The 17,935-nt window shown below is 36.2% G+C and overlaps 1 protein-coding gene across 5 annotated transcripts in view; it reads left to right on the forward strand.

Moving 5' to 3' along the window:
- Positions 1 to 17,935, forward strand: part of LOC109239207 (phospholipase SGR2) — a 29,019-nt gene that overhangs the window by 2,381 nt on the left and 8,703 nt on the right. For all 5 annotated transcript variants that reach the window (XR_002069861.1, XM_019405734.1, XM_019405731.1 and 2 more), the window contains 12 exons: positions 106 to 294; positions 3,777 to 3,932; positions 4,265 to 4,336; positions 4,421 to 4,573; positions 7,518 to 7,568; positions 10,510 to 10,680; positions 12,013 to 12,162; positions 14,336 to 14,401; positions 14,503 to 15,045; positions 15,138 to 15,192; positions 15,330 to 15,451; positions 15,783 to 15,855. Coding sequence is in view for 4 of the 5 variants with exons in the window: in XM_019405734.1 (XP_019261279.1) it covers positions 106 to 294; positions 3,777 to 3,932; positions 4,265 to 4,336; positions 4,421 to 4,573; positions 7,518 to 7,568; positions 10,510 to 10,680; positions 12,013 to 12,162; positions 14,336 to 14,401; positions 14,503 to 15,045; positions 15,138 to 15,192; positions 15,330 to 15,451; positions 15,783 to 15,855 (1,801 nt within the window). In the remaining variant the exon portion in view is untranslated. The remainder of the gene's footprint in view (positions 1 to 105; positions 295 to 3,776; positions 3,933 to 4,264; positions 4,337 to 4,420; positions 4,574 to 7,517; positions 7,569 to 10,509; positions 10,681 to 12,012; positions 12,163 to 14,335; positions 14,402 to 14,502; positions 15,046 to 15,137; positions 15,193 to 15,329; positions 15,452 to 15,782; positions 15,856 to 17,935) is intronic.

Here is a 17,935-nt window from a genome sequence, read left to right on the forward strand (position 1 = left end):
AAAAAAAAAAAGTAAAGAGCAGATAATGGTAAGACTTGTGTGGCTATTAGAGTTTGAAATATCTTATGTTGATATATGAGCCATTAATTGGTTTGCACTCTGTAGAGAGAGGATGAGTTGCTTTCTTGTTGGTGGAAAGAGTATGCGGAGTGCAGTGAGGGCCCAAAGGGGGCACCAGATTTACTTAGTCCTGCATCAGAAAAATCATCTTCGGAGAGCTCTCAATTCGGTGAAGAGTATTCAGTTGAAGAAGAAGAAAGAGTTGGGGTCCCTGTTAAGGGTGGCCTCTATGAGGTATCCTTTGTCCATACCTTCTCTCTGTGTGTGTGTGTGTGCACGAACAATTGTTATCGTTTATTAGTCCATCAAGGAAAAGTACATTTTGGACTGGCATAATGACTTGTGAAAGAAAAAAAGAACCTGTTGCAGTAAAGAATATAGACCTACTAAGAGGAGAGAGATAAGATAGAACTTATACAGGTGTTTGCCAATGGCAAAGATCTTAGGGTAGAACATGATATATGTAAATTTTGCATGAAATAGCATGGACTGTCGATTTTACCTAGTATTCTTATCTGGTTCAGTAATTTGGCTTTCATGCTGCATCTGAGATTAACTGGAAGGGTTAAATTAAGAACCAAAAAAACTGGAAGGGTGTAAATACAAAATACAACTTGGTCTTACCACTTGAAGCATGAAGTATTGAATATTTACAGTTTACTTAACCATTTTCTTAATATGTATACTTTGGTGGATGTACAGTTGAAAGACTGGTGCATGTGATTTCTGTAACTGAAGAATATAAACTTATCAGATGTATAAGATATGTTATGATATATGACTATAGATTCTTGAATTTCTATGTGAAATCATTCATTCATGTTTTGCTGCTCCTTCTTCCCTGTATCGTGTAACATCATTTAATTTGGCACAGAGATGAGGAAGTTACTTTTACCTGCATTTTATGTCTTTGGGGGTAGAAGCAGTGTTTTTAAGAGCGAGAAGCGCGAAAAAGCGACAGGGGCTCGCCTTGCTTCAAAAGCGAAGCGAAGCGCATGTTTCATTGAAGTGAAGCGCAATTCTTAAAAAACATAAAGTAAACCTTGCAAAGAGACAATATAAATAATCAAAAAGTTCAATGTATATCCCTATTAAGATATAAGAAAAACAAACATAATGAAATAAATTGAAAATATATATATATATATATATATATATATATATATATATATATAAAAACTGAAATCAGCAACACCTTAATTAAATTAAATTTAATGACCGAAATCAGTAACATTTCAAAGAAAAAGGAAAAAACTGAAAATAATAATAATAATTAAGTTTAATATACTAGAATCAGCAAAGCAGCGACATTTCAAAATATAATAATTAAGTTTATAAATTGAAATACACACAAAAATTAATAAATATTGGCTAAATAAGAAGAATAAAAGGAAAAAAAAAAAAGGACCGCTGGAACCCTAGCAGTGAGCAGCAGTGGACGTGACGGGAAGAAGAAGAAAGAAGAGAGAGAAAAAAGGTGAAGAAAAAAGGAGAAGAAGAAGAAAGAAAAAAGAAGAATAAAAGAAGAAGAATAACCTGGACGGACTTCTGGAATTTTTTAAAATTGACCCCTTTTGACTGAAGCGATCGCTTCTCGCTTCTGCGTCGTTTCTCACTTCAGGTATTGAAGCGATTGCTTTTGAAAATCGCGTCGCCTCAGCTTCAGAAAAGCGATGCACTGTCGCTTCACGTCACTTCTCGCTTAAAGCGATGAAGCATGAAGCGATTGCTTTTTTAAACACTGGGTAGAAGAATGACATTACAGCAGTTCTTGAAAAGTTGAGTTGCTAGAAAAACATCACATCGTGGTTTAACTTTGAAATTTTAATTGAATTTGAATTCTTGAAACTTGCAAGAGTTATAAAAAGTTCTATTATCTGGGAAAAGTGTATCAAGAACATCACCTCACATTCTAAAAAGAGTAAATGTTGTGTCAATAAAAGTTATGGGCCGGTTTCTACTTCTAAGGAAAATAAAACTGGTCTAAGGGGGAATTATCGTGGGTCACACAAAACTGAAGACAGTCGACGAGGCACTAGGGTAAAGACGAATGAACGAAAGGAATCGAAAAAATCTACTAATGCTTTCGATGGAAGGATTTGAATCCAGCGGCATGTCTCGTTCTCGGGGGAAACCCGAGACTGTAAGGGAAGAAGTATGACAGCTCCGTCTTCATGTCTGGCGAGATTCTTTGCCAATTTCTAACGCCGGCGAGGTTGTTTCAGGTGGATACAACTGGGTGGGCCTCAGAATCAAAGGATTGAGGTGGAGGGGTCTACCATAGTTTCCAAGGTGATTTCTACTGTTTCTGGTCGGAACAGTAACTCCAGCGAGAATAATTGTCAAAATTTAAATGCCAGCGAGGTCTTTTCGGGTGGAAACAGAGCGGGTGGGCCTCAGAATCATGGTTTTGGGGTGGAGGGGCCTAAAGCTCAAGTCTGCAAGGTCATTCCTACTGTTTCTGTCCGGAATAGTATATCCACCGATAATGGAATTAGTTCAGGAGGCTTGGAGGTGGTTCATTTTGAACAGGGGCCATGAGGGGGATCCAATTTTAACCTATAAGGGACTAACTTAACATATTACTTAACACTAACATGTGACCGCATATGTGCCCTCTCAAACTTGAGGTGAAAATCAGTTTAGGTTTGCTTATTTTGAAGCATAGAATGAAGCATAGGCAGGTAATAATCGCTTGCAAAGTTCTGAATTCCGATCGTCGGAGTCTTATTGATAAAATTTTTGGTTGCGGAAATCTTTCTGAGGAAATTTTAAGCCATCAAAATTTTGTTAAAGAAGTTGCTATAAATAGTGAATAGGATAGTGGCCGAAAGCAGCGATTTAAGAGGCAATATCGCCAATTGATTACCAGGAAGATGCGCAAGGTGTTGGAATGGTTATTAGAAATAAGAGTGGCTCAGTTAGAAATTTTGTGCAAGACACCTATTTATAGATAAAGGATACAAATCACATCTCATATTACTTACTAGTACTAGCTTAACAGCAACACTTTCTTGTTAAGTCAGCTTAACAGGAACACTATGCTAACTTTCACATTCTAACACATTAAAAGTTGACATTATCTAACATTGTTAATCAACAAATTTCGACAACAGTTAAATTTTTATTTTTAAAAACTTCTCACGGAAAGCAATATCCTTCCAAAACTTTGTGGGTGTCTTATTAGAAAAAGGAGAGGAAAGAAAACAGTTTGTGGGTGCATGCATGATTAGCTTATTGCTTCTATTGTGTTAAACCACTTCTGTTTCTTCGCTCGTGCTAAGTAGACTACTTTCCAGAATGAAGTCTTGAAACTCTTTGTGACGGTGATCAAGATTGGCACTGCATTGTGTCAGAACTCGGAACTTGGGAAAGGCCTATGATTACGTGAATTAGGAATTCTTGGATTTTTTGATGATGCGATTGGAATCAGTGAATTTTTGGTTCAATAATGAGGTCCCTGTTAGTCTTTGATGATCGAGTATCATTTGTAGTGAATCATATCTTTTTTATAGTCCACTGCTCTTTTGAGTACCACTTGTATAGCGGGAATTTCCCGTGATGTCAATATAACTATTACTTTATCGATAATAACAAAATAAAAATCTTCTTGTTGTGGTTCTCTAAAATGTCTTGCAGGCTTCTCCTCTCCCAGATCCTCTTTCTGCTTTAAAAGAAAATAAATTCCTGAGTAACGGATATCCTCATCATTGCAGGTAGATTTGGTAAAGAGACATTGTTTTCCTGTTTACTGGACCGGAGAAAACCGTCGTGTCTTAAGAGGTCACTGGTTTGCTCGTAAAGGGGGTCTGGATTGGCTTCCGCTGCGTGAAGATGTTGCTGAACAGTTGGAGTTTGCATATCGCAGTAAGGTATTCGGCATCACTAAGAGTGGCACATCTTATGTATGCTTATCTGATGTTGACTGCAAAATTTTATATGTAACTGTTCTAATGTGCGTTGTTTCTACATGTTCCATTATTGAATATCAGGCAGCATGTGGCAGATGTTCCACTTCTACTACTTACTGGCAAAAATAAAATGCATGTGAAAATTGTACCTTGTTATCTGTTCGTTGACGTTTACTAATCCAAGATGCGCAATTTTCTTTTTTATTAAATCTTTTACTTTCCTTTTCATTTTTTGTTGATTATCCAAAATTTTCCCTCAATACAAGTTGATGAGTTTTACCTGGCTGCCACAGGTTTGGCATAGAAGAAGCTTTCAGCCATCAGGGCTCTATGCAGCTCGGATCGATATGCAGGGCTTCAGCCCAGTATGAGTTTGCTGAATTTATGGAGCTTTTGCATTTGTTTTTTGAGTCGTACTGTTAGTGATGCACTTGCTTACCACAATGCAGGGACTGCATGCTATTTTCACAGGAGAAGATGATACTTGGGAAGCTTGGCTAAATGCTGATGCGTCTGGTTTCTCTAGTGCTATGGGATTTGGGGGGAATGGCGTTAAGTTAAGGCGTGGATATGCTCCTCCTCAGTCATCGAAACCAACACAGGCACTCATTTACACACTATCAAGTTTACTACTGTTGGTTCTCTTTGTTCTGATATCAAGTTTACTGATGTTGGTTTCCTTTGTCATTGATGATCTTATGGTGCTCAGTCTCATTGCATCTTCTCTTTTTTAAGTGGCCACGGTGGGGGAGGAGTAGCGTGAAAGATTTAAATTGTTTGATACAAATGCTATAAAAGGAAGAGAGAAAACGTCTTTGCTTCCCTCTCCAGTTAAAACTGGAAAATAAAAAAGAAAGTAAAAAATAAAAAAAGTTCAAGAAAAATTGCTTGTATTTGGGAAATTTTGGGTTGGGACTGCATGCATGTAGACTTGATCACTTGGTTCATAAAATGTTATATTCCAACTATGCTGGAAAATTCAAATAAGTGTCGTGAAGCTTGTACTAGCTTTCTGATTGCAAAAAGCTGCTGGCTTGGAAATTGCAGAAGCTAAGTTAGTAGGAGGAGGTAAGTCATGCTAATATCCTCCTTTGTGGGTCTTCTTGTTGTTATCTGTCGACTGTGAGAAAATGATAAAAGAGAACTTGTATTGAATTAATTATGAAAGCCATACAGAAGGGCTCTTGCATAGGAGTTTACACTTTCGGACTAAGAAAAGTTTATAATGTTGTAAATTATGTAACAGAGAAGTTAATTAAATAAGGCATACTTAATTTGAGATTTCTACTTATGATAGGAGTAAGAAAATTTATAATATTGTAATTATGTAAAAGAGAAGGTAATTAAATAAAAAATACTATTTGAATACTGAGAGTTCTACTTATGATAGGGTTGACAAGAATGTTAGATATTATTAACCTGAACACATGAAACAAATCTAGAACATTTTAAACATATACATCACCATTTCGTTTTATGTGACCCTTGTTTGATTGGGTATGGAGTTTAAGAAAGAAAAGAACTTAAACATGCCATAACATTTGTGTTGCTATAAGACTTTTGAACCTTGTGGTTTTAAATATAACATTGCATTTGTTTGGCTATAATGCTTGTCATCAAGGGTAAAAGGGGAAGTATATTTTAAATTGTTTCCAAATTTAGAGTGGTCATTATTTTTGGAAGAGAGTAATAGACTGAAGATGTGGCACTTGTGATTAGACAATGATATGACGACTGATTGGATAGTTGCGTGGCCATTGTTGAATTGTGTGATCAGTGCATCTGAAAGTTTTAGCTATTAGAGAGAATTTTAATTGATTTATTTTATGTCTATACTGCCCCATCGTATGGTGCGATTCTTTTTATTGGGCCAAGCACGTGAGCATATTTTCTTTTTTCTGTTTATGGTTGACACTCTCTCTAATAGCTTAAGTTTTTAGATGAGTTGGTCACATAATTCAATGTGGTACCAACAAAATAGAGGTTCCTGAATTCAGTTCTTATTTGTCCCCATTGACAAAATATTAGGAGCTGCTTGGCCCAATAGAAAGAATAGGGTCAGATGTAAGTGGGTGTGTTATAGACGTAAAGTAAGTAATAGAAGTGTCCTTTTAAGAACAATTAAATGGATAGTGACGAGGCGCTGAATGGCTGATGTGTCTAAGGTGACACTGACTAGACAATGGTGTGTTGTTGAACGGCAGCACTACGCTGACTAAAACAAATATGGATTAATCAACTTAACAGGTTAACGGGTTCAGACAACTAACTTGTCTTGACAGGTTAGCTGTTGGGTGTTACTTGATAGGTTAGCTGACAGTGATGGATAAATCAACCCTAGACATATTTGCAATACGCTGCATAAATTTAGGACGGCGTAGTGGCTAGAGAACACCAGAACAGTGATGGGGATGCTAGAGTCGTCATTGGTAAGAAGAGTAGTGTCACTCAAATGGTCATACAAATTAGGTGACTACTAAATTTGTGGAGCAATTGGGAATTTTTTAGCAGGGTAGGCAGAACAGCTTAAGTCTCTCAGAATTGTAGAGGCCCTGATACTATTTTAATGTATAAGAGAATAAAAGAGAGTACATTCATAGAGTTGATTGTTAACAGCATACACGAGGCTTTTTATACAGAAGTTAGGCTATTAAAGATGAGGATTTTTTTTTTCAAATATCGGTGTACCTAATTATCACAATAGTTGTTTTGATGGGGGAAAAAGATCGTATTACTACTTATATGAAATACAGATGTATTTAAAACTTTAGTATTTTGGCTGACTGAATTTTTGGTAATTTTCATAACAGATACCCTGGATTTGTTGGGCTCCCTTATTTTGTTTAAACAAGTCCAGATTTTTGTGCTGTTTTGGTATCTTCTTGGTACTGTTATTGCATGCAAAATTACAAATACTTCACCTTATCAAATAAAAGATACATCACAATTCAGAAGAATATCCTATGGTATTAACCTATATGCATAGAGTGATTCTAGAACCAACATATACTTATAGGCTACAACATTCTCTTGACTTTCATTGGCTTGTACTACTAAATTAGTTGCTAAGAGGTTTTTAAGGAAAGAATAATTATTTACTGGTTCAAGTGAGGAGTTAGAGAAAGGTTGACAAGCTTTAAAGAAATTATACACATACATGAACAATAATCCAGTCAGTCGTGTGTTTACGTCTGTGTTTAGCTTTTGGATAGTGAGGATTTATGTGGCATGCCACAACTAGCTTGGGATTGAGATTATTGTTGTATATTGCTTTTGGATCAATTATTCTACTAAAAAGCATTCACTATGACATGCATATGCTAAAGTTTTATTATCTCGAAAAGAGATTTGCTTTTCCTTTTAGTAGGTATCTTTCATGTGTTCTTCAGTGGTATCCTTGATAAGAAGTTGTTTATGAGCCTTTTGTGCTAAGATCGTTAAGAGTGCACACTGACTTTGGTGCACAGGGGGATATTTAGGATTTAATCTATTTTCTCTTGTTCCTCACTGCTGAAATTGCACTCCTCATGCATCTGTTTCTTTTAGGATGAATTACGTCAACAAAAGGAGGAAGAAATGGATGATTACTGCTCACAGGTAGTCCAAATGCTTCCTGTTCACTATATAAGTGTATGTGTTGTGATTATATAACTCATCAAGCAAATGGCATATAAACTAGGGAATACCTGTCTTGACCTTAAAATATTAACCAATCATGTAGGCTTGTATTAGTTGTTCTTGATTGAGAAAGTAGATATGAAAGGCATCAAAAGTACTAAGTTAATGGTACTTGGTACATTGAAAATTGGTAAAATTCTTATGGTTTGGGCCGTTTGGCAGGTTTTGCCCCTCTAAACTAAATTGCGACCTGTCACTTCGGTTTGCAAGATCAAGAAAATAACTAATTTTAAATGTTAACCTCACTCAGTGAACTGTAAATACTCCGTTCTGTTATATTAGACTATGCTATGAGTGCAGTAAATGAGTCTTCTCTCACTACTTTTTCTTAAATTATTACGAAATAACCATAATGTGGCCTTTTAAACTGTAAACTTATTCGAAATCATGTCAGGAAATACAATAACAAGTGTATTATGTACTTGACCAGCATAAATAGACGGTCAGTTTCTTTTGACTGTTGTGTGCATATTTTGGGACATTCTTTTTCTGAATATAAAAGGATAACAAAATCAGGACATAAGGAGCTATACTACATTTATTTTGTGGAAGGGGAGCCTTGCGTAACGGGTAAAGTTGCTGCCATGTGACCATGAGGTCACGGGTTCAAACCGAGGAAACAACCTCTTGCAGAAATGTAGGGCAAGGCTGCGTACGTTAGACCTTTGTGGTCCGGCCCTTCCCCGAACCCCGCACATAGTGGGAGCTTAGTGCACCGGGCTGCCCTGCTACATTTATTTTGTAGGACCTCTGAAATTGCTTTTCTTTGCCGGTTAGCAATTAGATAACAAGTTTGGAAATTACCTTTATGGTTGTCCTTACTAATCTTTAAGTTTGTGTGAACTTCTTGGAATATTTACCTTGCTAGGCTTTTATGTTAGACCCACTCATGTTATTTACTATATGTTCATTTGCAACTGAGCTGTGCAGCGGTTTTATTAAGTATTCAAGGATCCTTTCTTTTTCTGTTAACATCAGATCAGTTTTTGGTTTCAAACACTGGGATTCGGTCAAACAAAGTCATGAAGTTATTGATAAGGCCAATCCAGGAACTGTGCAAGCTCGAGAAAAATACTAAGCTAAAGTAGGGATTCAATCTGAACATAAACCTTGAGATTAATAACTAACAAGTACTTCTATATTTATATGGAAGATGATCATAGCTGCAGTTCACTGAAAAATATTGCACCACTAACTCCTATCTTATCCTAAACCATAACAAACTCTGTGGACCCATCATGATCCTGTGCTTACAACATAAAATTGCATGACCTGTTTTAATTCCTAAATCCCGCCAATTTATAGCAGCAATATTTCCCCCTAAACCAACCTTTTTCCTCAAAGTTTGAATAAGAAACTTTGTACACAAAGAGTGGAGGTTCTGCCTTGTTGCATGCTCTGGTGTTGTTGACTACCATTGAACCAAGACTTGTGGAACAACCTTGTTCCCTTCTTGACAAGCCGGCAATCAAGGATGGCAATGGGTTGAGGGCAATGTGGGCCAGTGATGTTAATAACAGGAGGGTAGTTATTTTGAGCCATAGTTTTATGGCAAAGTTTGGGTTCAGAGACATGCAAGGTAGGGTGTATCCACAAGCATGTTAGAAGAAGAAGCTATAGGAACGTTCTGCAAAATCTGGTGAGAGCTGTTGTATTTTGAAGCGAGCTTATGAAATGGCTTTTGTGTTATGTAAAGCCATGTTTTCAGATCCGAGCCATTGAAATGAGGGAATTCCAACTTAGAAGAACGAGTCAACATGGTGTTACCTTGCTGGTAACATGAGCTGTGCGTCATCTTGCTCTCTGTGTGCACATGGCATCGCACTTCGAGAACAAGTCTTGCCTGAAATTCCAGGGAAAGCTGGCTCCTCAACTCTATCTAGTCTTGCTCAATACCTTTGAACTCAACAAGGCTTGCTCCATCTGATTTGCCTCAAAAGCAAATTCTGCAGAGAGTTTTCGTAACAAATCCGTTAGATCTTTTGTCTCGGACGCTATTTACTATCAATAGCCAAGGACCTCTAGCTCTGATACCAGCTGAAAAAACACATTTAGGAACTATGCAAGCTCGAGAAAATGCTAAGCTAAAGTAGGGAATCAATCCGAACGTAAAGCTTAAGAGTAATAGCTAAGAGCTAATTGTGTATTGATCTGGAAGATGATCACAGCTTTAGCACACTGAACAATGTCTAAATTGGCTGATATATGCTATGTTGCATTGCTAGCATACACCGTTATCTTATCCTACACCATAACAAGCTCTGGGACAGGTCAGCATACTGTGCTTACAACATAAGAGCTGCATGACCTATTTTACTTTTTCAGTATTATTGCATCAGTTATGTCCCTTAGGGAGAGAATGCTACATAGTAAAATGACCACAGAAGCAAAAGTTTTTTTAGAAGTAAAGGTTCATTTATTTAGCTAGTTCAACCTCTGTATACGGTCTTGTGCTTTGCCCTTTGCCTATCTCTCATCTTTGTGCATGAATTCACTTTATCTTTTTATTAAAAATGATGATAGTATATGTGAAGAAAAGACGAACTAATCTTGTTCATTTTCATTGAGGCGGTTCTATCTGCATGATATGTCTTTATCCATATTCTTCAGAATTTAGTAATTACTTGTTTAATCAATTTTCCCCTAACTTCATTTTTGTTTTTCGTTTTTCTTTGCTGATCAAGTTAGTCGCAATTCTTAATGTTTCCTAAAAGAAGTTATCCATAAACTTGTTCGTGATCTAATTGTAGATACCAGACTCTCATCTTTTCCACTTTTGACATCCTTAAAGAATGGTCTCCTTTTAAGTTCTAAGGTAGCTTTTTAGTACAACCTTTACATCTGGATCCTGCTGGTATAGGTCCCTGTTCGACATCTGGTGTTCATGGTTCATGGTATTGGTCAAAGGTTGGAAAAATCAAATCTTGTGGATGATGTTAGTGACTTTCGTCATATCACGTCAATCCTTGCTGAACGACATTTAACCTCGTACCAACGTGGCACTCAGAGAGTCCTCTTTATCCCATGCCAGGTAATGCTTTCATAGTTGGTCTATTAAATTTCTTATTTTGGTATATTGTTATGAAAACAATCATATGTCCTTGTGATGAAAAGAGTTCAGAAATTGTTTTTGACACTACCTTGGACTATAACTATAGAGATCTCAACCATATTTTGTTTTATAAAACTACTTTATCGGAAGAAGATCTCAATCAATAAAAGGCATCCCCGATTTGCTTGGAAGAGCCTCCAAAATGCTCCCAAGCACATTTCCCGAGTCTAGTTCCTTTTAGCTTTTCATGTCATTCGAGTCAACTTTCAAGGAGGATATTTCAGTAACTTGGCCGGAATCTTTAGGTTTCATAATCCAAAGTTAAGTTCAACATAATATGGGAGAAGATACCATTCTTTTTTTTTGAGAATGGTAACAATTATATAAATGTGTAAAAAATTTACAAGAGATTGTGAAGGTCACAATCAGACCCTCAAAGGGTCAGTGAGACTACCAAAGCCTATTCTATTCGATTACATTTCTTCTAGCAAGTCTAATAAAGAGTGTACATCCTCCCTATAGCTCTCTTTACACCAAAAATGGAATAACAAAAAACAATTAAGCTTAATTTTCTGGTAAGAACTAGGCCTATCTTCAAAAATTCTGGCATTCCTTTCTTTCCATATGGTCCACCAGATACAAGCAGGAACAATTTTCCACCATTTCTTCTGTTTAATATTTGCCCCTCCATTGTTCCAGCTACTGAGAAGAGCTGCAGTGTTGACACCATTTCTACTGAGAAGATACCATTTATTACAACTCAGGTTTTAAATCTTATGATTTTTAGGAATAGCTCGGGGCCGGAAGTATGGTTTGTTTGGATCGAGCATAGCAGGAATTTAATGAAGCAAGTAACGAATGTTTATTATAACAATGAGCATTTGAAGCATCTAAAATTAGTAAGTAGAATCATCTACTGGACATGTGATTCGGGGCCTAGCGATCTGAGACCATTTGTGATCTGCCCTCTGGTTGGGGGTCTTCCTTGAGATCATAAAAGGCTGAAGTAGGCCAAATCGAGGGTACCAAGGTTGTTTTTGCTTAGTGGTGCTCAATAGAGTTATTTCTGATTATCACCTTTGCTGCAGCTCTAAGATTTCCTGTTATATTCTTTTGATTAAACATTTCTTGTTAATTACAAGAATGCCTTTTCCCTTGCCCCTTAGCATGTTTAAGTTTATCTTCTGCATTCCTGTCATATAATATTTTGGGTTTTTCTTCTGCATAAGTCTGTCCATTGCTGTTTCCTGTTGATTTGTGAATGTGAACTAACACCAGTTGTTTTTATGTTTCGACTGTGGGTATCACCAGTGGAGAAAGGGCTTAAAGCTTAGTGGTGAGACCACAGTTGAAAAAATTACTTTAGATGGTGTGCGGGGATTGCGTGAGGTGTTGAGTGCAACAGTGCATGATGTGCTGTATTACATGAGCCCCATTTACTGCCAGGCGATTATTGATTCGGTACCTCAAATTTGATTTCTGCTGTTCAAGTTTTCTCCCGCTGTCCTTTCCTCTTCCTGATGTTGCTTTGCTCTTTTGTTTGATTTGCTGCCTATTTTCTTCTTTTCAAACTGGTGTTGTCTTCCTTAAATCCTATCCTAATAACAACTTAACTGGAAAAAAGAAAGAAAAATTCCGTCGTAATAACACTATTTACACTTGGCAGTGGTTCACTTCCTGGCTGTTGATATGTGAACCAACTGGTGCACATAACCTACTGCTTTCCTATTAATTGTAAAATGTCAGGAAAATAATTGTGTACTCTTATGGTCTTATATTTGTTAAATTTTCAGAAGATGGGTAAATTAAAATAATGGAAAAGGGTCGTATTTGTCCCTCTACTATCGAAAATAAGCTCCATCTACCCTCCGTTTCAGTTTCTTAGTATAACTACTCCTACCGTCATACTTTTAGACCATATTTACCCCTCACCCGTTAAATCCTTCATCCCAACCTAAAAAATACACGTGGCTAATCCTGGTTGGATAAAAGAACCCGCCTCATTTATAATCAAACCCACCCTGAAAGGAAATATCTGATCATATGTATCCCTATACGTCCGTTCACTTTATAAAATTCTATGCTTTATTAAGAAAAAGGGAATCCCTTTCCTCTTTGAATCTCTACCTTATGTTTAGCTTTCTTAAATATTGGCTGTGATGGGAGGAATTGCCCAGTAGCATTTGTCATGACGAAATCCTGCATATGCCGGATACTAGTGCCCAGTATATTATCTTCCAATGTTGCAAAGAAATAGTTCCTTTTTAAATGAAGCGATACACGTGTAAATCACTCAAAGAAGTTATAAGTTAATATATTCTAAACTATTTACTGAATTTTAACTACAAATCATAAAATAACTTATACAACAACAACAACATACCCTGTGGGAAATTATCCCACACTGGGGTAATACAAATTGAGAAAGTAACTTATATTGAGAAAATTTTCTGTTATACAAATAATGTTGCTTCTAAGAAAACTGAATGTGCACTAGGCATGCAGGATAAATCTTAATGCTGGAATAGAAATGTGGAAAAAATATATCAAAAGTAGTCTATTCTAACTTGAGGGATCGAAGGTTCTGCTTGTCAAAAAAAGAAAAAGAAAAAAAGAGAGAGACGTGTAATGGAACTGCACTAAAGGCACCACAAACAATTCAACCAGTTTTACCAAACGAAAATGACAAAATACAAGGCTTCCCAAGCATAAGGATAGTGACACAACTAGAAAGTGACTCTTAATGTCCTTCCTGTGGGACTTAGCGTATTGCATGAGTAGCATGACTTTCTGCAAAGAATTTGGTCAAATTGACCTGACGAGCATTTTATTATGTTTTATGAATTATCTATTAATTTACCCCTCATTTTGCTGTGTCGTTAATGTTTGGTTTCAATACCTATAAAGACATCCAAATGCACCGCTCTATGGGTGTGTGTAACCATGATGATTGGAAGTGTTAAATGGGAATGAGGCAGACCTAAACTTGCATGGAAAGAAAGTTTGTCCCAAAAGACCTTTAATCTCTCAAAATCCATGCAAACTTAGCAGAAATAGAACAGAACCATGATGATTGGAAGTGTTAAATGGGGATGAGGCAGACCTAAACTTGCATGGAAAGAAAGTTTGTCCCAAAAGACCTTTAATCTCTCAAAATCCATGCAAACTTAGCAGAAATAGAATAGAATGGAAGCAAAAGATCCATATAGGCGATACCACCTAGTTGGGGTTAAAGCTTAGTCACTATAATAGACTAAAATTTGGTTCAGCATTTGCTAGGATTTTTTTAGTTTAAGATTAATGTGTTAGTAGAAATTGTAGTAAACCTCTAATATTAACTGTTGAATAATGAGTACTGGAAATGGAATGGTTCAAATTGAGTGAAATGGACAATCATGTAGCTTGAACCCAACTTCCGACGGGTTGAGGCATAGTTGTTATCCTCTTCGTTTCTGTGAGTACATTCTGTAGATGCCATTTTAGCATATTAACCCATTAATTTTCCTTTGCTTCATGTGATAGGCATTAGCACTCATTATGGTCTATCAACTGCCTACTTTTAAATGTCTTTGGAACAAATCAATAAAAATAATTTTCATTAGTGTCTGGAGCTAATTGTTTATTCTCTATTCAGGTCTCCAACCAGTTGAATAAGTTATACTTAAAGTTTCTTAAGAGGAATCCCGGTTATAGTGGAAAGGTATAGAGATGATTGAACCTGCAAAGTTTTCTTTGCTTATTTTTAAGAACTCAATGTAAACAGATCATATTAAAGATATTAAAATTTTGTAAAATTTTCAGATTTCCTTATATGGTCATTCCCTTGGGAGTGTCTTGTCATATGATATCCTATGCCACCAAATAAAACTTTCCTCCCCTTTTCCCATGGAGTGGTTGTACAAAGAACAAAATGAGGATAAATCATCTCAGCCGGATCAGAGCAACCTATCTTTCGATCACAACTCTGCCTCCAGTTTAGATGATGAAAGCTTTACTAGGGGAGAAAATAAGAGTAATCTGTCAGATAAAGACAAAATGAAGGCAGAACCGAGTAACCCCCTGGAAGCTTGTACAGAGGATTTCTGTCATCCAGTGGGTCCTCCTGCTTCATCAGACTCAGACGAACCAGTTGCAACCGATGATTTCAAGCAATCTAATGATTCCTCAGCGACTGAAAATTATCGTGAACCTCCTATTGATTGGACGCATAATATCTATGAGAGGGACACGATAATTGAAGCCGAGAAAATGGAAGATGCAATAGTTGAGTTTGATAAAAAAACAATTGATGAGGGAGCATCTGAAAGTGACAAAGATAGAACAATCAATTCACTGAGGGAAGAGGTAGTGTGATATTTCATTTTCTGCATGAAATTTCTCATTTGTTTTAATCTGTTATATCTACTTATTTTTCTTCGTCAATGAGACTGGCCCAGATTGATATGCTGAGAGCAAAAATCCAAGAGTTAGAATCTGAGTATGTAAAGAAAGGTACAGCTACACAGAATAAATAACCATTTATGGAGCTTACTTTTGTAACTTTCCAAAACTTCAAGCATATTTTCCTTGAGTATCAAAGTAAATGGACCTTATAAATTTCCTTGGAATGGGATGTGTAATGTAAGCAGAAAATGGAGGAACAAACACAGTTACAAGAAATCAATCTACTTCTGAAAGGCTTTCTCATGAGGAGAGGGATTCACCGAAGAGTTATACTCCACAAATAAGATACACAAAGTTGAAATTTAAGGTAATACTTCTCCATTGTAAGATTCTACTATTTTCTGGGGTGTGTTTGGCTAGTCTTGGCTGGACGTTGTAGTTGGACTTTCAATGTTCTTTAAATGCTTCCAGAACAAAGTCGTTAACCTTATTGAACTAAATGCTTGTATTATGCTTTCATCATTTCTCTAGTAGAAGATGCTCTGCTATATAGTGTAATTATCAATTTTCTTTGAATCCATTAACTTGTTTCTGATAATTTAATCTTTTAATTTTTGCGATTATTCTCCGTCCATTCTAGGAGCTCCAAGACATCTTCTAACTTTGGCTGTTCCGTTCTTTGGTTCTTTTATGAGAAGGTCGATACATATTTCGCTGTTGGATCCCCTCTTGGTGTTTTTCTTTCTCTTCGCAATGCTCGTATTGGGATCGGTAATTCTTCTGCTGCCTATATTTAAGTGCATGTTGATTTTATTGCTTATTTTTACTCTGAATCTTGTGGAGGCAGTGGGGTATATACTCTCTACTTCTGTGATGAGCCTCTTGAATATATTACCAGTAAGCCTGTAAGGTTCTTGTCTGTTTGCATGAATGTTTCAGTAAGACATCTAGTGTTAGTTTTCATAGATCAACTAAGTTTACTTTAACTAACATCAAAATCTGCTGACCTGTGTGCAGTATAAACCTAATCTTTGTTTATATGCAGCAGAAAGATTATCCTTCTTTTTACTTGTCACGACCCAATTTAGGATCATCATCGGCACCTAGGAGCAAGTGCCCCCAAGTAAGCCTCATCGGTATTTTACAGAAAATCGGACAGAGTTTCCCCTGTTTTTGGACTATCCCAAAAATTTCCCAGTCTCAAATCAGCAACCAAACATCCTAATATCATACCAAACAATTGACAACTTGTCAATTAACCAATACAAGTCTCCATCATAACAAAACCACCAAGTAACCGCTAGAAATACTAATTTATCTCCAACTTTGATAAATGAGAACGATACTCAACATAAGACTAATAGCAAAATAATACTCATGACACTAAAAGAATGACTATGGAGCGACTCTAAGAATTCAAAGAAAAGAGTATAATAATATAATAAAATCTCCGCCCATGCGAACAAGTGCGAGGCTCACCAAGAACTATCAACCTGTGCGCTCTAATTAACGAAATCATCGCCCGCGTCTACTGCTGTCTCTGTAAAAAAAAATTAGTGGGGAATGAGTCGCTAGCTCAGTGAGTAATAACACTTAACCACAACCGTTTTTATTTGGGGACAAGTTAGAAACATGCTAGTATCTCAAAGAGAAAATACATAAAAATGCCCTTTCAGAAATAATAAAAAAAATTTCAAGTCTCATCACACTTTTCTTGTAGTATAATATAATTAACAATTCAGTAATAAGCTTGGTAACCACTGTATAATATCAGTATTCACATTTTGGGAGGTTTCAATGAACGGATCATGTAATCGGTATAACCGTGGACTTCTTCGCAAGAAGTCAAATATAACGGTAGTACCTACTCGAGGGAAATCTGTAACGGTATGCTAGTTCTACCTTCCCACTAGCGAGCGGTAATCGGTAATTACAAGGTGCACCAGGTCTAACGAACCCGCCGTTAGCTACGGGATCCTTCAAAGTCTACTCCCATTTATACTTGTCTCTATAATTCGTATATATACTCGTATAAACTATTTTAAAACAATATAGGGCATTTCGGTTCTTATCAAATCATATAATTTCCTTTCGATAACAGTAAATTCAAGTAACGGTAAAACAGATCTAGTGAGAACGAAAATATTTAAAACCACGGTATTTATCTCAAATAACTATTTCGGTATCATATCGAGTAAAAGACTTGTCCCACATGCAACTCAAAATAATCGGTAACATATTCATATTAAAAATCATGTGTAAATCATGCAAGTTATGAAAACACAAATTGCGGTAAGATTACTACTCACAGTACTCGTGCCGAAATACCAACTGCTTCACCTCAAGCAACTCGTACAAATTCCTCCAATCAATCTATAATTACATAATATCGATCTCATGTTAATTTCCTTGTTTAGGCTAATTCATAGCTAATTTAGAATACCCAATCATCGGGGTTATATATTTGACTCTCAATTAGTCAAATTATTATTCTTATTTTACCCAAGCTATGAGTAATTCTGCTTCTTCAAAATCTATCACAAATTTGCCTTTTTTTTTTTTTTCAAATCCCAAACCTTTATTTTTTCAACTTCTCTTCTAAATATATTGAAAATTTTGCAAGGAATAAAATTAATAGTTTACATCATATATCCTCTTTGGTTTTACAGAAGCTCAACAGGTTAAGTAAGCATTTTGACTATATACTTAAATTATTAAAAATATTAATTTGATACGGTTCGCCTTGTTTGCTACTTAGCCTATTTCACAATAAAGATTCTAGTTACTCATGGGTATTCTCATATCTATATGAGTTGAATCAAACTACTTTTGAGTTGCAAATATTACTGTT

The sequence above is a fragment of the Nicotiana attenuata genome, unplaced genomic scaffold (assembly GCF_001879085.1).
Source record: "Nicotiana attenuata strain UT unplaced genomic scaffold, NIATTr2, whole genome shotgun sequence".
Taxonomy (NCBI): domain Eukaryota; kingdom Viridiplantae; phylum Streptophyta; class Magnoliopsida; order Solanales; family Solanaceae; genus Nicotiana; species Nicotiana attenuata.